Raw genomic sequence first — 20,413 nt, forward strand, 5'->3', positions numbered from 1 at the left:
TCTTGGTGGTATGAGATCTCCCTGTCTCTGTGCTCACTTCTCTCTTTTGTATCTCAAAAGAGACTGATTTAAGATATAACCTAATCTTTTAGATTGAGTTCTGCCTCATTAACATAACTGCAGGATTTACAACAGATAGGAAAATCACATCAGATGACAAAATGGTGGACAATCACACAATACTGGGAATCATGGCCTATCACACATTTTGGAGGGACACAATTCAATCCATAACACTGTCTGAGGCCACTATCAGAAAACTATACTGACCTCATAGAAATACAGTGAAAATAAGTGAGCATAAGGAACCTGTTAAAAAATTGGTGAATTTGACTTGAATTTCCGATTTGGTCAGTAAGTTTAGGTCTGGGGAAAAAAAAAAAAAAGCCTAAAGAAGTAATTGTTTATTTTTAGTTTCTGAACTATATGAATGTATTACCTATTTTAAACTTTAAATCAAATATACAAGAAGGAAAGACAGACCACTACTTTGAAAGGCAGAACATTTCTTCCCTAATTTACGTTTTTCAAACATAGCTATAGGTATCTCAGATTATTTTTAAAAAGTTAACAATTGAGAACGAAGAAGAAGCTAAAATGATCTGTTTTAACTAGTGCTTATTTAATATTTAAAATAATTTCAAAGGACATTAATAATTAACAAGAAAATATAAGGCAAAATATTATCCCTTCAACCATAATCCCTTTTTCTGAATACTAGGGTCTGAAGATAAAGCATATGAGTACTTGTGTTTATGTATATTTGACTATAACTTGGGCACTTGTCCTAATTAAATACGATCTTATACAGCCAGCCATTAAGAAACCCCCTCCCCATTTTCTGTTTTAATCTTATCCACTAAGTAGGAGTATTTTTCCAAAGATTGAGCATATGGAAAAACTTATGCATTTATACCTCTGGAAAGATAAAAATTGAAATAAGTTGCAAGAAAGGAGTTGGTATTTCCAGAATCTTGGCTTAATTTTCTTATTGCTTGTAGAGTGGTATGACATTATCCGTGGACTGTGCAATAAATTCCAAGGGCACATCTATGAAACACTGAGCTCTACAATTGTGCCTGGGTGCTTACTCTGGAGATGTTTTCGTGTAACTGGAAGCTTGGTGTGTAGTCTTCCCAGGTGCTGGGAAAATACCAAGAGTTTCATTGTGTTCAAGAAGAATTCGAATAGTTCTCAAAAAGTAGAGTTATTTGCTGACACACCTCTCTGGTTCTTTTCAGAAATCCATCAGTGGCAAAAGCTATTGATGATAAATCCAACCATGGCCATAAACCCTTTATTGACAATATCAGGGCAGCAGAGAAACCCACTGGCTCCCTCACCATTTGAACTTCAAACAGTGGACAGGTATTTCTCTCCAATATGATATCCCAAAGGAGAAAATAGATAATCTTTGGGTTTGGAATGATGTTATCCCCTGTATTGTTTTATTACCTAATACTATTTCAGTAAACTGCAGTGTAATAATTCACATCAAGATACTCTGCTGGCCACACTTTCAAGATACCTCCCATCACTTCCCCTTCCAACTCTGCTTGACCTCCTCACTCAGCAAAGAGCTAATGAGCACTAGCATGTGGCAAGCACTGCACAGGAGCAGACACTAGATACCCTAGATTTCCTGTAATAGAACTCTTTTCAGTAACAGTGAAATTACAAGTACTTTGGTTGCATGCTCTGGTAGTATCCTGTCTTCCCTTTTTAAGAATATTTTGACATTCTGAAGAGAAAGTAAGATCCATTATTTATTCTTGTTCACTAAGTGTGAACAGGAAAGTTGGACTTCTAGTGACCACTGAAGCTTGGTAAAATAAATAAATTGTCCACCCAGGTATCATAAACTGATCCCAGATGGCAAACCCAAGCCAAAATGTGTCCATTAAATGAGAAAAGAATATTGTAGTTAAAAGAGTATGATGGTCATGGAAAATATGAGAATGGTATTGATTTGATTAGATCTGCTGTTCCAGACACCCCTAAAACTTTACTTTCCTGCTTTCTCGGTCATTTTGTCTACTAGGTCAGTCCTTCCTTAGTAGAGTCCTTCCTCCTAATCTTTCTTACCATCTTTCTACTTAAACCAATAGAGGCTACAGGATTTTGCACTTCATTTTAGGAAGATATGATAGAATCCCATATGGCAAAACAAACAAACACACACACAACCGTGTCAGCAATAGCAGTGAGGAAATTTTGTATGACTCCATCTCCATTTTATCTACTTTGTCTTTCGTTCCTAGAGATTTATTGCCTTCTACTGTAGCTCCAGCTGACCCAAGACACTTTTGTGTTTCTTCCCAATTTGGATCCTCTGTTATGCCTAATGCAAATATGCCGAACATGTTGTCCAATCATGCCTACTCAGGTAGGAGTAATAGATGCTTGGCTTTTGTGTGTGGTGCCACTTTGAACTGGTTGGCTGCAGTAAGCTTGCTATCAAGTTTACTGCCAAATTTTGAAAGCAAAACTGTGGTCATTATGCTTATAATTTCTGCAGTTGTTACCTGAGTTCAAAACATTGTTCCACCATCATGTGACTACAGGCAAGTTGCTTAACCCTTGTAAGGATCCATTTATTCTTGCCTAACATGAGGAATTACATATTACTATCTGTGTACCTTACACATGAGTAATGATGAAGTCACAAAGAGATGAGATGTGAGAAATAATGGGACTGAGGGCAGTTTATGTTTGTCCTAATAGGTCATAGTGAGGACTTCAGCTTTTATTACAGTAAGAGGGAATGACTTTAGGGGGATTGAGTGACATGGTCTGACTTGCATTTTACCAAGTCACTGGGGAGCAGGGTCAAGCAGAAACTCATGGATATAGTTTTTGAGAGTAAGATACTCCAGTTTTGATTTTCGATGTTGGCAGGAAATTTGTGGCACAAATGGTTTGTGCTTCAGTACTAACCAAAGATTGCTGGTTCAGACCCACTTAGCAGGGCTTTGTAAGAAAGCCCTGATGATCTGCTTCTATAAAGATTACAGCCAAGAAATCTCTATGGAGTTCAGTTCTACTCTGTGATATATGGAGTCACCATGAGTTGGAATCGACACAATGGCAACGAGTTTGGTTTTTATTCTCTCTTGAGCCCACTCTAGTCATGTTTTCACTGACCCCACTCTACTGAAATTGCTCTTATCAAGATCACCAATGACCTCCACATAGATAAATCTAATGATATATTCTCAGTCCTGTCTTACTTGGCAGCCCTGGTGGTGCAATGGTTAAGACCTATGGCTGCTAACCAAAAGGTTGGCAGTTTGAATCTACCAGCTGCTCCTTGGAAACTGTATGGGGCAGTTCTACTCTGTCCTACAGGGTTGCTATGAGTTGGAATCGAGTTTACCCCAATGGGGTTGGTTTTTGTTTTTTTATCTTACTTGACCTATGAGCAACTTGCTTGACACAGTTGCTCACCCTATTCTTAAAACACTTTCTCCCCTTGGCTTCCAGACCTATTTGGGTAAGAGGAAGAACCTTGGAATAAATTTAATGAGTCCAGATTTCAGACTGTCCTAAAATCCAGACAATTAGAATTGTGCTCTCTACACAGGCCTTCTCCAACAGACTTTCTCTGCATCCTTGGGCAGTGGGCCGTGGGTTGGTAGTTTCATGCACACTAGTTGTCTAAAGGAGACTATCTTGAAGCTACTGAAACTGTAAAAAACATAGAGTGTTAAGGTTAGAAGAACCCCTAGAGGTCGCTCATCTAACCCCTGAATTTTAGAAATGTCAAATACTCTCAAAAAAAATAAAACAAAAAAACTATTGTATGGTTTATTTCTAGATTTCTCATTTTTGCCCTCATAATACTTTCTCCTATAGGGTCACTATGAGTCAGAATTGACTTGATGGCAGTGGGTTTTTTTTGTTGTTGTTGTTAATACTGACCCCATGTTAGGGAGAACAGATTTATACATATAAAACTATCAGTGAACAAAACTGGGTAGAGTAAGCATAATTTCTGTGTATAAATCACTGTTAGAGTTTAGTCTATAGTCCTGTGCTGGTCTGTGAACTGTTTGTACAAGTTCATAAATGGAGAATAAGGGCTTAGAAACTTTTATAGCAATTTTATAGGATAATTTTATATATGTTAATCTAATAGTTAAAAAATTGTGCTTTTATTTTGTCCTTGTTTTTATTTTCATTTCATTTTCCTAGAAATCCATTTTATTATATTTTACAGAAATATTGGTCCATGATGAATAGGAAATTTTGAAAGAAAAAATGAATCCTTCACCACAGATGGTTTGAGAAGTAACAGTATAACATTAACCCATTGACATCGAGTTGATTCTGACTCACAATGACCCTACAGGACAGAGTAGAACTGCCCCATCGAGTTTCCAAGGAGCGCCTGGTGCATTCAAACTGCCAACCTTTTGGTTAACAGCTGTAGCACTTAAGCACTGTGCCACCAGGGTTTCCATAAGTGCGTCAGAAGTCCAGCTCGGCTGTTGACTGAAATGTTGGCAGCTTGAACCCATCCAGCAGCTCCATGGGAGGAAGACCTGGCGGTCCGCTTCTGTAAAGATTGTAACCTAGAAAAGTCTGCAGGGCAGTTCTACTCCGTCACATGGGGTCACTATGAGTTGGAATTGACTGGACACCCAACGAAGAACAATAGGAGTCCAAAAAAAAGAAAGAATGTAGCATGAAGTTATCAGACAAGAAAACAGCCTTGAAAAATTTGGTGGTGCTGCTGTTATTTCAAGTTATTTTGGAAGTTTGGCCTGAACAAAATAATGTAATTGCTGCTTAACCCCATTGAAACCATTTTGGAAAAAGTGTTTACCTCAGATATACCTACCAGCCTAAAGAGAGGGTTTTGTGTTTTATCCACTCGAGTCTTCAGTGCATTTATCTCTAGGGATTTCCAGGCATCAAGAAGCACTTAGTTAACTTAAAAAAAAAAAAAAAAAAAGGCCAACTAATCCCTGTTATACAAAAAAAGTATCAATTTTTACTTCAAATGCAAGTGATTCACAGGTCATTTCATCTTTTTTCTTTAGAAGTATGACAGGAAAATGTTGCCAGTCATGAGACCAACGATCAAGGAAAAAAAAAATTATCTAGTGTTTATCATGCCATTGCCAAAGCAACTCTGAAATGCTGAACAGCAGTGATCTGATGCCATTTCCAACTTAAGTGCTCAACTGATAGCTTTTTGAAGATAATTTATTATAGCATCATATTTTATTATTTTCAAATGCATGTGGTTAATTTGTCGGGATGCGTGATGGTTTTCTTTTTTTAAGGTTGGGGCATTTTACCACCTGAATCCATAAAAACAATGGCCAGAAGGAATGAAATGATTCAAAGGCATAATACTGCCAGGTAACTTAACAACATTATTTTATTTTTCTATTCATTCGCTTGTTCATTTATTCATTTATTCCACATTTATAACACACACTCTGATTACTTACAAAAAGTATTTCAGGAAGATCATAAACAAGGACACACACAAAACTGTATACAGGCTAGTTAAGGATAAAAGCAAATTAGAAATCACATAGTGAAGCTAACAGTGGTATTCGTCTACAGATTATACACAGTTTGCTAACATCCCATAATTATAGTATCTAGTTATGAATCTTCTGCAATTCATACTGGCATTCCTTCCTTAAACGATTCCTACTCTGCCCAAAGGAGGATGCCAAGCTTGCCAACCCCACTTTAGATTGCACCATCAGAGCCCAGGCAACCTCATGTCAGCTCATCAGTGGTATGATTTGATTAGATTTGGTCAGCCGTAATGACCCGGAGAAAGAAAAAAGCACACCAATAATGATGATAATACTAGGGTATGGCCCAAGGGTGAGGGAAGGCATCAGGGTCAGTTTGTTCATCACTGAACCCTCAGGGGTTCAGATGACCCTTAAGCAAAGTGATTTAAGCGAAAACACCACCAAGTCCTCCCACTCCCCCCAGTTGTAAATAGGAATAACTTGCATTGACTTGTATGGCCTTGATTTATAACAGTTGAGACTTGCATGATTTATTGCCTTTCTTGAGTCCCACTAAGGTTGTATTACAGAGTTCAGAAAATCTCTTCCCATAACTTCAGATTTTTTAGGGTTAATCTCTGGCAAGAAACTACCCTATGCTGCATTATCTCTATCTCTGCTAAATTTGCCATATTGCCATTAGAAGTAAAGCTCTAAAGACTGGCCTTGAACTTCCACTGTGAGATTCGGCCAAACCTTTACCCTCAGATCTTATTCCAGACTCTTCTCCCCTGTGGCTTTGTGGGTGATGCATGTTTCCACCTAATAAACTTCACCTGAGCCTGTGGGGACTCACAGGAAAAGCAGAGGTGCTATCCTAGGGAGGGTAGAGGGCCATTAAAATTATATTTCTAATGGTTTTCTTGGGTTGTATAAAATATGTTATTTTGTTTTTAGGACAGAAATGGAAATGTATGCCATTTATCAGCAAAGGAGGATGGAAAAAGTTAATCCCAAGGGGCTAATGGAATTAGGGATGCCATTCCTCTATGGCTCTGGTATCCCAGCAGGCCCAGCCACATACCATGGCAGAAGCATGCTCCCAGCCAGTGACCTGCATTTCCACAGAAGCACCTTGAGAAACCTTCAGGGAAACCCCATGCTAGGGGCAACTGGCCTGCATTTTCTAGAGACCTGGGAGCAGAAATGTCGTCGTTTCAGGAGAGGTGCAGGGAATCAGAAAGTTGTAGACAGTGATACTGATAGTTCCAAAAGTCAGGAAGAATTTAAAATCCCAGGCCAGATGCAGCCAATTCCCTATGAAGAAGATGAGTTTGCAAAAGACCCTGAGACTGAAGCAGTCAACAATCAGAAGTCAAGAGAAATCAATGAAAAGCCAACTGCAGCTCCTGCCAAAACCTGTGCAGAGCTCGAGCCCATCTGCAGAACGACCTGGGCAGCCCACAGCACCTCCCTGGAAGCAAAGACCTGGGACTGTGGGAAGGAGAATCCCTCAGAGCAGTCTTCTGCAGCCTGCAGTGAAAAGAACCCAGGGCCTCCATCGGCTCTTCCAGGTGGGTGTCTAGAACCAATAGCAGATCCTCATTAACCACACGTTGACAAATCCTTACATTATTACATAGTGAACTGTAACAATCATGCCTTTTTTATCCTACTTTTTCTTAATCCTGACTCTAATGATGTCACTTTACTGAAGTCACTTTATTAAGTTAGTTACAACAAGCTATGTCAATGAAACCATATATATACACATACATATACATATACAGAAGGAATTTTCAGTAAAGGCTAGGAAAGTAAAGTATAAGGAAACCCATCAGAATTCCATTTAATATATATTAAATTAAATTTGGAAACCCTGGAGGCATAGTGGTTAAGTGCTACAGCTGCTAACCAAAAGGTCGGCAGTTCAAATCCACTAGGTGCTCCTTAGAAACTCTATGGGGCAGTTCTACTCTGAGCTATAGGGTCACTATGGGTTGGAATCGACTCGACAGCAACGGGTTTAAATTAAATTTAAATTTTCATTTAATGTACTATTAATTTTATCAACAAAACAAAGGGGCTTCTGACTTTAAAGTATGAATTTTATCTCCCTTCTAACTGTGTTTTGAAAAACATAGGCAATTGAACAGTAGCACGAACTTGTGTTGTCTTCTAACTTCAGGGGGCTCGCAGTGGTTAAGAGCTCAGCTGCTAACCAAAAGGTTGGCAGTTCAAATCCACCAGCCGCTCCTTGGAAACCCTATGGGACAGTTCTACTCTGTCCTATAGGGTCGCTATGAGTCAGAATTGACTCAATAGCAATGCCCCAAAAAACCACACACTGAATAGTTTTCTAGAATTTCTTTAGATAAAAATATTTTAAAACAGTGATCTTTGGCTATGTGTCATCCAGCCATCACCATACTAACTGCTTCCCTGTCAAGTGTTCATACGCCATTTTGATGGAGATGAAACTAAATCTTACTCACCTAGAGAGCCTCATAGACCACATAATACCGTAGAACATGTAGTATTAACCTCAATTCTTACTCACCTAGAGAGCCTCATAGACCACGTAATACCGTAGAACATGTAGTATTAACCTGGAGGATGAAATCCACCTCATAGACCACGTAATACCGTAGAACATGTAGTATTAACCTGGAGGATGAAATCCACAGGACATTTTTATTATAATCTAAGAGAAGCTGGAAGAGATCTGAAGCTTCTTTGTGAGCTTACGATAATGATATCTGTAAAGATTCTTTCATAGAAAGAAAAGAAAGAAGACGGCGAAGTTTTTTTTTTTTTTTCAGTCTCCTAGTAACTCTTTATATCTCGTAGGTAATTTACACCCAGATCTGCAGAAAGGGACCACCCTGGAGAGTACAAGGAAATCATACACAGAACTGTGCTCTTGGCTTCCCTTTCCCTGAAAAATGTATAACTCAAAATCATTTCCTTTCCTTTTGAAAGGAATACATGAACTGGTTACAACTGGGGAACATCTTTCGTTGAATGAAGACATTCAGAAGTGGACCGTGGATGATGTTCACAATTTCATTAGAGGCCTTCCAGGCTGTTCCAGCTATGCTCAGGTGACTTAAATAGTATTTAAGTGTTTTTATAAAAGTATGACACTCTGAAATATATTTCCTTGATAACAAATTCTGTCAAACTTATATTTGCTCCCAGAGAGGATTCCCAGTAGTCTCCCCTTTTTATGCCATGGGCTCCCCTGGGACAGGTGCCTCTGCTTAGTGGAGCCTATGTCACGTGCCTGCGCCCCAGCTGCAGGGGAGGCTGGGAAAGCCAGTGTCTGGCTTCAGTTTCTCTCCTGGGAAGCAGGCTCTATCCCCCATCAAGACTCCTGAGATGTGGGAATTCTCCCAAAATTGGAAGGAAGTTAGGAGGTCAAACATCGAAAAGGCATGAGAAACGTCTACTACATTCCCTACTCATCCACATAGCAAACAATTTTCAAGCACGTAGTCCTGTGTCAGAAGTTTGGGCCTATTCTCATAGCTAGCAGAAATATACACTTCATTCTGAAAAGGACAAGAAGAAAAAATTAATAATAATTTTAAAAAAGGAAGAAAAACAAAAAAAGGACAAGGCGGCAACAGACCTAAAAAGTAGGAAGTTAACAGTTTTTTAAAAATGCTATAGTTATGCTCAGACTATCTGTAAAAATGCACATATACCAGTAATTTAGTCTGGTAGATAAATGCTGTCTTTTAAATTACAATGAACTGTTAGGACAGTTGGGAAAAAAGCTAGCCTCACTCCTATGGGAAAACTGATGACAAAAATCATGGGCTGGTAAGTCGTTCATGCCAATGGTGGATTTTCATGTGCATAGTTTATATTTTCAAGTGATTTAATAACACGATTCCAAGCAACAACATGCCTACTGAACCTGGTAGCATTATCTTTGGTTTCCATGTTAAAGGAGAATAAAACGAAAAAAGGACATTATGATTTAATTGCATCATAATTGACTGATGTTCAAGCTGATGTTTTTCAGATCTCAGTTTTGTGATAATGTTTTTCTTCAGAATAAAGAACAACAAAAACAAAAACGCATTGCTGTTGAGTTGATTCCAACTCACAGCGACCCTGTCGGACACAGTGTAGCTGCCCCATACGGTTTCTAAAGAGCCGCTGGTAGATTTGAACTGCCGACCTTTTGGGTTGCAGCCAAGCTCTTAACCTCTTTGCCACCAGGGCTCCTTCTTCAGTATAATGCTGTTATTTTTTTTTTCTTTCTCTTTTTTTTTGGTTCTGGTTCTGGAATATATGGAAAAATCTACATAGAGTAGTAATTAAATATATGGGTTCTGAGCCAGAAAGTTCAAGTTCAAATCCTGGCTTTTCTACTTTATGGACATGTAATCTAAGGCAAGTTATTTTCCTTTCCGTTCCTCAGCGTTTTCATCTGTACAATGGGGATAATAGTAATAATAGTTTTCAAGGATTGTCATAAACATTAAAGAGTGCCGGGCACATTGTAAGTGCTCAGTGAATGTTTTTTTGACATTTTTTCATTTATAAATATAAATGAATGCCATTAGAATTTCTTCATCATATCAGAAAAAAAAAAAAAAATACAGGCTCCTATAAATAGCAGAACCTCAAGGAAAAGTTGAATTCTTCACATCACACACTTGTGTTTTCAAATAACCTGATGAAAAATGTTGTCGTATTTGCTTCTGCTCAGTGAGTATAACCTTATTATTTTAATATTAGTCATTAACAGTGGATAAATCACTTTTTAAATTCATCTGTGCTATTCATCAAGTCAAGTGCCACACCAACCACAAGTACAATGACGTTGTATCATTCTGATGACTGCCAGAAACAAGCAGCTCTGTGAGTAATGGACACGTGATTGTTAACTCCTCGTGGGTTGAATTTATTTGAACTCTGATTGTTTTTAAACAGTGATCCAAAATCACAAAATACAGTTTATAATAACTGCTCTTACAGTGAATAATGTTGCATGCATTTTATACTTTATAATATAGGGTCGTTATGAGTTGGAATCAACTCGACGGCAACCGGTTTTTTAATCCCAAATGTCCCCACACTACTTGTGGGTACACAGAAATCACTTAAACACTGCTGACTCGTGATCTCTCACAGGATAGTGTCCCCTTTCTCACTCCAAGAAATGGTACCCATTACTCCTAGGAGCTTCTCACATGTGTTCAGTATCAAGACCTGCTCTTTTTCCCTTGTTCAAGTTCCCACAGGCGAGTGCTGGTGATGTCAACTACAAGATCATTGCTGTGCACACTCCCTGCTGTGCTCCGTGACTGTGCTCTATACAGAAAGGGGGAGAACCCCCCTACCCTCACCTCTGTGCAGCAAACCCTCAGGCAGCACTGCTTGTGCACAGCTCTCACAAAGACCCGGAATGCTGAAATGGTCCATCACCTTTTCTTCGCAGCCTTTTTTCTTTAAACAGGTCAGGCCAAGCCCCTGGGACTAGACTGAGTTCCATCTACTGTCCTACTCTCCATTCTCCTCTTCCTCACCTCTGCCTTAGGTGTCTACTCATCAGCCTCCAAGCATTTGCCTCTGTAGGCGGAAAAAGAAATTCAGAAAAAATAACCACTGTTAAAATCCAAAGCCCCTGTGCAAGTGAACTCTTTCAAACAGATGTAAAGAGAGGGCTGGGTGGCTCAGCTTTTAAGGGATGTCCAGGAGGACCTGTCACATATTTTGTTTGTCTAACTAAATGTCCTGGTGGTGCAGTAGCTAAGAGCTAGCCTGCTAACCAGAAAGGTCGGCAGTTCAAATCTACCAGCCACTCCTTAGAAACCCTACGGGGCAATTCTACTCTGTCCTATAGGGTCGATTTGAGTTGGAATCGACTCAAAGGCAACAGGTTCAGTTTAACTAAACGTCTAGTGCAAAGAACACAACAGATAAAAAATATCCTCTCTATTGAAATAACTGAAATTACCAAAAACAGGTGCGCTTGGCCTGAAATGCCCTGGTGAGAATGGAAGGGAAACATCTTCCGGGCGCCAGTGGTGTGTTCTACACCCCTGCTTCGGTGCCTCCACCATGGCTGAGGCTTAGGCCCACACAGGTTTCCGGCCCTGGCTGCCACTTCACCTCTGTTTCAAAAATTACCCATGATCTTCCTGGTTTCTTCTTCTTTGGATGCTCCTTTCACTGCTCACCAGAAGCCATGCCACGGAAAGAGAAAAGAGGTAAAACTTCCATCAATTAAACGCAGGTAACTGTTTTTAATCAGCACTCCTTTTTTGGAATGGCAGCGCCTACGATAAGAAAAATCCTGGATCGGAACCACAAAATACCACTACCGCCACCAGTGGCTATGGAGTCCATTCCCACTCATGGTGACCCCATGTGTGTCAGAATAGAACTGCACTTGGTAAAGCTTTCTTTCTCTTTTTGTATTGTGATTTAGGTGAAGGTTTACAGAGCAAATTAATTTCTCACTAAAGCATTAATACACAAACTGTTTTGTGACGTTGGTTGCCAACCCCATGATGCCTCAACACTCTCCCCTTCTCCACCCCAGTGTCTCTGTTTCCACTCATCCAGTTTTCCTGTCCCTTCCTGCCTTCTCACTCTTGCTTTTAGGCTGGTGTGCCCATTAGCCTAGTACACGTGATTGAATTATGAAGCATCCCTCACGTGTGTTATTGTTGGCCCTATAGCCCTGTCTAATCTTTGGCTGAAGGGTGAACCTCAGGGGTGACTTTAGTACTGAGTTAAAAGGGTGTCAAGGGGCCATACTCTTGGGGTTTCCCAAGTCTCTCTCAGCCTGGTCATTTTTTTTTTTTTTGGTGAATTTGAATTTTGTTCTACATTTTTCTCTCGCTTTGTCTGGGACCCTCTATTGTGATCCCTGCCAGAGCAGTCAGTAGGGGTAACTGAGCACCATCTAGTTGTTCTGGGCTCAGTCTGGTGAAGGCTGTGGTAGTTGTGCTCCACTAGTCCTTTGGACTAATCTTTCCATTGTGTCTTTGGTCTTCTTCATTCTCCTTTGCCCCAGCTGGGATGGAACCAATAGATGTATCTTAGATCCATAAAGTTTTCAATGCTTGATTTTTTGGAAGTAGATTGCCAGGCCTTTCTTCCATGATAACATGTTTAAAGTACATGAGACAAAATCTCACCATCCTCACTTTCAAGGAGCACTCTGGCTGTATTTCCTCCAAGATAGACTTGTTTGTTCTTCTGGTAGTCCATGGTGTACTCAGTATTCTTCACCAACACCGTAATTGAAAGGCATCAATTCCTCTTCGGTCTTCCTTATTCATTGTCCAGCTTTCACATTCATGTGGGGCAACTGAAAATACCACGGCTTGGGTCAGGCGCATCTTAGCCCTCAAAGTGATATCTTTGCTTTTCAACACTTTAAAGAGGTCTTTTGCAAAAGAATTGCCCAATGCAATATGTCATTTGATTTCTTGACTGCTGCTTCCATGGCATTGATGTGGATCTAAGTAAAATGAAATTCTTGATGATTTCAATGTTTTCTCTGTTTATCACAGTGTTGCTTACTGGGACAGTTGTGAAGATTTTTCTTTTCTTTATCTTGAGGTATAATCCATACTGAAGGCTTTAGTCTTAGATCTTCATCAGTAAGTGCTTCAAGTCCTCTTCGCTTTCAGCAAGCAAGGTTGTGTCATCTGCATATTGCAGGTTAGTAATGAGTCTTCTTCCAACCCTAATGCTCCACTCTTCTTCATATAGTCCAGGTTCTCTGATTATTTGCCCAGTATACAGATTGAATAAGTATGGTGAGAAAATACAACCCTGACACACATCTTTCCTGATTTTAAACCTTGCACTATCTCCTTGTTCTGTTCAAACAACTGCCTCTTGGTCTACACACAGGTTCCACGTGAACACAGTTAAGTGTTCTGGAGTTTCCATTCTTTACAATGTTATCCATAATTTATTATGATCCACACAGTCAAATGCATTTCCATAGTCAATAAAACACAGGTGAACATCTTTCTGATATTCTTTGCTTTCAGCCAAGATCCATCTATCATCAGCAATGATATTCCTCATTCCATGTCCTCTTCTGAATCCATTAGAGTCAGAATAAGCAGATCTTGTTGGAAAGGTCCAGCGGTGACAGCTGTCGCCTGCACATTCTTCCTCCCTTCATCTTACATCTAAGGCAGAAAACACCCCACTTATAAATAATAAGCGAGATGAAATCTGTCTGTGATGGCTTTTACCTACATCCATTTACTCAGAGTATTTGTCCATTCATCCTCTCATTGATTCATGCAGTAATATTTATTGCACATCTTCTACCATGTGTCAGCCATGATTGGGGTACATTGGTAAATAATACTGAGCCCTGCTCTCAAATAATTGCTGCATGTTGGAACTGAGACTTAGAAACAGAAAATTACAATGAACTCTAAGGATTATTAAAGAGCACAATCTAATTAATATAATGCCTAATAACGTGATTAGTGATTCCGTTCTACCTCCTAGTTCCTCGCATAGTGCCTGGGGTCTTAAAAGCCTGCCAGCGGCCATCCAAGGCACAACAATTGGTCTCTAGTCACCCACAGCAACAGAGGAAGAAGAAGAATGAGGAATAGGAGGAGGATATGGAATGTGTGGCGCATTGCCTCTATGAACAACTTTCTCCTTTGCCATGAGACCAGAAGAACTGGATGGTGCCTGGCTACCATTACTGAACACTTTGATCAAAGATTCTATAGAAGAAACCTGGTCAAAAAGAGAAAAATGCAGAACAGAATGTCAAATTTTCACAGACTCTAGACTTTCTGGAGCCATGGAGGCTCGATGAACCCCTGAAATAATCTTTAAATCTTAAACCAAAAATATCCCCTGAAGTCATCTTAAAACCAAACAACAGTCCAGCTTAACTAGTAAACAAAATGTCTGCCTTGAGCATTACACTCTTTTAAGAACTATCTATATGGGATCGAAGTGACAACAGCAACTCAAAAGATTGGATTGGAGATTTAGGAGGCAGTGAGTTTATGTTAACGGGGGAGGAACAACTCAGAAAAGGACAGTGAGCATGGTCGCACAACTCAAAGAATGCAGTCAGTGTCACTGAATTTGTACACGTAGAACCAGTTGAATGGGTGTGTGTTTTGCTGTGCATACTCTCAACAACAAAAACAAAGTAAGTTAAAAAAAAAAAAGAAGGAAAAAATATGTACACAGTGGCCCAAGAAGCTTTAAAAAAAAAAAACAAAACAGCACAATCAACATGCTATTGGAGCACAGAAGAGAGAACTAAAAACAAGAAATTTAATCAATTTTTCTGTCATCCTCAAGCAGTGTTAATGTTTTCCCCCAAACCAAAATATCTATCTATCTATATATATATATAGATAGATAGATATAAAACAACAATTTTTTTTAAAGATTATTTGGACAAAGTTAACACCTTTTGTGTTTAATAAGGTATTTAAAGATCATGCAATTGATGGAGAGACTTTGCCATTGCTCACAGAGGAGCATCTCCGGGACACGATGGGATTAAAGCTAGGGCCAGCACTAAAAATTCAATCTCAGGTATGATGACTTTGTGTAAGTACATGTGTATTAATGGCATGAAGCATAAGATAAATATGTTACTTTTGTCCTGGTTCGATATAAATGATACCTATTTAACCCCTTCTTGGCTTTTCTCCTCCATAGGTGGGAACATGATAGAAGTCAGGGAACCTAAAAACATTGGATGGCTTGGTGATACACTTTTCTAGGTATAGTTAGGAAAGTTATAACTAGTGGTATACTAGTAAATATTTAACCACCATATCTTTTTTAAAAAGAGAAAGGGAGCCCTGATTTGTAGCATTTGCCAATTTCTGTGGTGTAAATACTCCTACCATGGCTGATTTCAAGCTACCGATGTGATGTCACTGAACACAGAATTGGGAACAGATGCACAGCAGCAGACCATTTCATACTATTTTCATCCTACAGATACAATTGATGTAAATAACCTCAAAAGCAGAGATAATAGCAAATAATAATAGTAAAATAATTAGGTAAAAAATAATTAGAAAGTGATGAGGTTGGAATATTTATTACCTCTATTTTCAATATAATTTATTTAATTGTAATTTTATGTAAATTTTTGATACTGGTATATTAAAAAAAATTTTTTTTTTTTTATATTTAGAAACTGGCTTGTAAACTTCCTAAAAATTTAACTCTCAGCTGTTGTGAGCTGGCACAAGCCAGTTTCAACACACCACTGTGTGTAAATGCATGTGTTACATAATCTCTAGAAACCAACCACTTCTCACCATCTCCACTGCTTCACCCTAGTCCCAGGTGCCATGATCTGTCACTGCATTACAGCATTAGCCTTCTAACTCTTCTCCCTGCTCTGCCCTTGCCCACCACCCACAGACTATTCACAAAGAATAAAGAATGGTCTTTTAAAATGTTGCATCAGGTATAGAACGTACATTTGATGAGAGCAGGGATCTTTATCTGTTTTGTTGACTGATATATCCGTAGAAGATGAGAGACCCATGATAGCACAATAAATATTTGTTGAAAGAATGAGCTTCATAACAGCAACACTGAAAGTGAAACCAAGAAGCAGTCACTACTCTTCCCCAGGATTTATGCAGGACTGTACCTAAACTACTTACAATAAACATACCAGGAGCTGAGATTTCAGAATCTCCTTCAAAAACTATTTTTATTTGCCTAAAATTTTTAGGTAAAGAAGTTCTTTATTTCTCATGTAAATACTTCAATGTTTCTACTGGTATTCTCTTTTTAAAAACTTTTTATTTTGAAATAATTTTAGATTTACAGAGAAAGTAGCATAGACAGTTCCTATATACCCTTCACCCACCTTCCCCCAATATCTTATATAACCATGGTACATTTGTCAAAGCTAAGAAAATAACATTGGTACAATACAGTATGCCCTTTGTTTTATTATTGTGGTTAATATATATATTTTTATATATATATATTGCCATTTCAAAATTTTTTAGAAGTACAGTATTCATTTTTTAATTCCTTATTTATGTATAGTAAGTATACTGTATCTTTTGGCATCCTTACAATGACACTGAACTGTCTTCTTTCAAATCATAATTTCCATTCTTTTAAGCTTTCACCATAGATTTCACTCTTTTAAAAAAATCACCTTCAAAATGTTTCATCCTAACCTGTTTGTTGCTGATGATGACGCCCTAACCTGTTTATAGTATAATAATCTAGAATTAGATGAAACACTCATCCTACAGGATTTTGTTATTGTTGTTAGGTGCCATGGAGTCAATTCCTATTCATAGCAACCCCATATACAACAGAACAAAACACTGCCCGGTCCCGCACCCAGCGTGCAGATCCTCACAATTGTTGGTATGTTTGAGCCCATTGTTGACGCCGCTGTGTCAGTCCATCTTATTGAAGGTATTCCTCTTTTCCCTGGCCCTCCACTTTGCCAATATTCTTCGCCAACACCACAATTCAAAGGCGTCAATTCTTCTTCGATCTTCCTTATTCACTGTCCAGCTTTCACATGCATATGATGCGACTGAAAATACCATGGCTTGGGTCAGGTGCACCTTAGTCTTCAAGGTGACATCTTTGCTCTTCAACACTTTAAAGAGGTCCTTTGCAGCAGATTTACCCAATGCAATGTGTCTTTTGATTTCTTGACTGCTGCTTCCATGGCTGTTGACTGTGGATCCAAGTAAAACGAAATCCTTGACAACCTCAATCTTTTCTCCGTTTATCATGATGTTGCTCATCGGTCCAGTTGTGAGGATTTTTCTTTTCTTTATGTTGAGGTGCAATCCATACTGAAGGCTGTGGTCTTTGATCTTCATTAGTAAGTGCTTTAAGTCCTCTTCACTTTCAGCAAGCAAGGCTGTGTCATCTGCATAATGCAGGTTGCTAATGAGTCTTCCTCCAATCCTGATGCCCCGTTCTTCATGTAGTCCAGCTTCTTGTATTATTTCCTCAGCATACAGATTGAATAAAAAAAAAAATATATAGGTATGGTGAAAGAACACAACCCTGATGTACACCTTTCCTGACTTTAAACCAATCAGTATCCCCTTGTTCTGCCTAAACAACTGCCTCTTGATCCATGTAAAGGTTCCTCATGAGCACAATTAAGTGTTCCGGAATTCCCATTCTTCACAATGTTATCCATAATTTGTTATGATCCACACAGTCGAATGCCTTTGCACAGTCAATAAAACACAGGTAAGCATCCTTCTGGTATTCTCTGCTTTCAGCCAGGATCCATCTGACATCAGCAATGATATCCCTGGTTCCATGTCCCCTTCTGAAACCGGCCTGAATTTCTGGCAGTTCCCTGTCAATATACTGCTGCAGCTGTTTTTGAACGATCTTCAGTAAAATTTTGCTTTCATGTGATATTAATGATATTGTTCTATAATTTCCACATTCGGTTGGATCACCTTTCTTGGGAATAGGCATACATATGGATCTCTTCCAGTCCGTAGGCCAGGAAGCTGTCTTCCATATTTCTTGGCATAGATGAATGAGCACCTCTAGCACTGCATCTGTTTGTTGAAACATCTCAATTGATATTCCATCGATTCCTGGAGCCTTAAAAAAAAATTTTTTTTTCTTTTGTTTTTCACCAATGCCTTCAGAGCAGCTTGGACTTCTTCCTTCAGTACCATCGGTTCCTGATCATATGCCACCTCTTGAACTGGCTGAACATCAACTAATGCTTTTTGGTATAATGACTCTGTATATTCCTTCCATCTTCTTTTGATGCTTCCTGTGTCATTAAATATTTTCCCCATAGAATCCTTCACTATTGCAACTCGAGGCTTGAATTTTTTCTTCAGTTCTTTCAGCTTGAGAAACGCTGAGCATGTTCTTCCCTTTTGGTTTTCCATCTCCAGCTCTTTGCACATGTCATTATAATACTTAGTCTTCTCAAGACGCCCTTTGAAATCTTCAGTTCTTTTACTTCATCAATTCTTCCTTTTTCTTTAGCTGCTTGATGTTCGAGAGCAAGTTTCAGAGTCTCCTCTGACATCCATCTTGGTCTTTTCTTTCTTTCCTGTCTTTTCAGTGACCTCTTGCTTTCTTCATGTATAATGTTCCTGATGTCATTCCACAACTTATCTGGTCTTCAGTCACTAGTGTTCAATGTGTCAAATCTGTTCTTCAGATGGTCTCTAAATTCAGGTGGGATGTACTCAAGGTCATATTTTGGCTCTCGCGGACTTGCTCTGATTTTCTTCAGTTTCAGCTTGAACTTGCATACAAGCAATTGGTGGTCTGTTCCACAGTCGGCCCCTGGCCTTGTTCTTACTGTTGATATCGAGCTTTTCCATCATCTTTTTCCACAGATGTAGTCAATTTGATTTCTGTGTGTTCAATCTGGCGAGGTCCATGTGTATAGTCGCCATTTATGTTAGTGAAAGAAGGTATTTGCAATGGAGAACCACAGGCATAGAGGTTAGGATTTATAACACATATTTTGGGGGGTACATAATTCAATCTATAACATTCTCCTTGTCATCTGTGGTTAAGCAGAGTAACCTGGGTAATTGAAAGAATCCATAGACTTATTACTGTAATTATTTTGTCTTCAAAGGTATCTCAGCATGTGGGAAGTATGTTCTACAAGAAAAGTCTCTCACTCCCTATCCATACAAATTCTACAAGGCAAGCATTTGACCAACCTGCAGATACATCCTCTCTTTTGGATTTTAATTCCTGGGGTGATTCATCAGGCATTCCTTGTTCCCAGGATATAATTCCTAAAGGGACTGAGCAAGATAGTTTGAGAAATTAAAAACCCTCAAGGAACAAAAACAGTCTTTACCACTTTTCCAAACAGTGGAGAACCTTCCAAAGGGGATGTGAGGGGTTTCCCAGGACCAAAGAAGGCCATGGGGAAGAGAAAGCCCTCCTGGTGCCCATCAGGCTTCCCGTCACGGCTGAAGTGACATTGGCACAAAACAGCTGGAGATGTATCCTTGAAGCAAATGCTAAATAATGGAGAGAATCTGCAAACATCAAGAAAGCTACGGTTGGATGATCCCAGGAGGAAATCTCTGGAAAAGCCTGAACAGCCTATGCTGAAAAAAAGAGCTCCTTACCTCTCTTCATAGTTCTGCTATGACATACCTGGGGTCACCATGAGCCAGAATCTACTCTATGGCAACTTCTCTTCATTCATTTACCTTCCCAACCCTGGAAGATACAAAGACAACCCAGCAGGGTCGGAAGGAAGCAGAGGACAAGGGCAGAAGTACAAAATAGGGACATGAAGAAGCTGACAAGGCCTCCACTTTTTCTCATTGTAGGTTTCCAGCCTGAAGCAGGCCCAAGCTATGGAAAAGGGTGAAGATCTAACCTTAAGTTCACAGTCTGACTATTAGTCAGGACTAGGCATTTTATTTCTAAAACGAAAACTATTTTATGACTAAAAGTGACTGGAAGACTCCTTATTAAATGAGAGATGAGAAGTCATAGCACACACCTCAGGTTTCATCCAAGGGGTGGAAAAGAGTTATCTCCACAAAGCACTTTTGAACTCACAAGATGGAGGGGAGAAGGTTAAAGTGGCTTTCTGCTGCACCCCACGGAGTCCCACTCTTTCATGTTAACATTTAACAGAAAGTCTGAAATGATACGGAAGAATCTAGTAGTACAATTTGTTGAAGGAGGGAACTGGCAGGGATGTGAGGGAGAATTCTCCAATACTTCTTGCATATTTTGAATATTTAACCATGAGAATGTATTTTCTATTTTTAAAATGTACATTTCAAATAAACAAACTGTAGTAGGCAGCTTCTAAGATGGCTCCCAAATTTTCCCACTTGCTGGCATTCATGCCTTGTGTAATCCTCTCCCCTCAGGGTGGACTAGACTTACTGACTCTTTTCTAGCAAACGGAGTAC

At 39.2% G+C, this 20,413-nt stretch overlaps 1 protein-coding gene across 1 annotated transcript; it reads left to right on the forward strand.

Annotated features, from left to right (window-relative positions):
- Positions 1–1,282: 1,282 nt before the first annotated feature.
- Positions 1,283–19,389, forward strand: SAMD7 (sterile alpha motif domain containing 7). Its single transcript, XM_003416246.3, has 7 exons — positions 1,283–1,368; positions 2,262–2,386; positions 5,292–5,370; positions 6,441–7,057; positions 8,466–8,587; positions 14,943–15,053; positions 19,102–19,389. Exons 1-7 carry the CDS (start codon positions 1,283–1,285, stop codon positions 19,300–19,302), a joined length of 1,341 nt encoding a protein of 446 aa, XP_003416294.3. The 3' UTR covers positions 19,303–19,389.
- Positions 19,390–20,413: the final 1,024 nt, after the last annotated feature.

The sequence above is a fragment of the Loxodonta africana genome, chromosome 23 (assembly GCF_030014295.1).
Source record: "Loxodonta africana isolate mLoxAfr1 chromosome 23, mLoxAfr1.hap2, whole genome shotgun sequence".
NCBI lineage: Eukaryota > Metazoa > Chordata > Mammalia > Proboscidea > Elephantidae > Loxodonta > Loxodonta africana.

Excerpts from the sequence above, each read along its gene's own strand:
- SAMD7 (XM_003416246.3), top strand. The coding sequence starts at position 1,283 with ATGGCCATAAACCCTTTATTGACAATATCAGGGCAGCAGAGAAACCCA. Across the intron at positions 7,058-8,465 it reads GCCTCCATCGGCTCTTCCAG|GAATACATGAACTGGTTACA; the intron begins GTGGGTGTCTAG and ends TCCTTTTGAAAG. Across the intron at positions 15,054-19,101 it reads CACTAAAAATTCAATCTCAG|GTATCTCAGCATGTGGGAAG; the intron begins GTATGATGACTT and ends TTGTCTTCAAAG.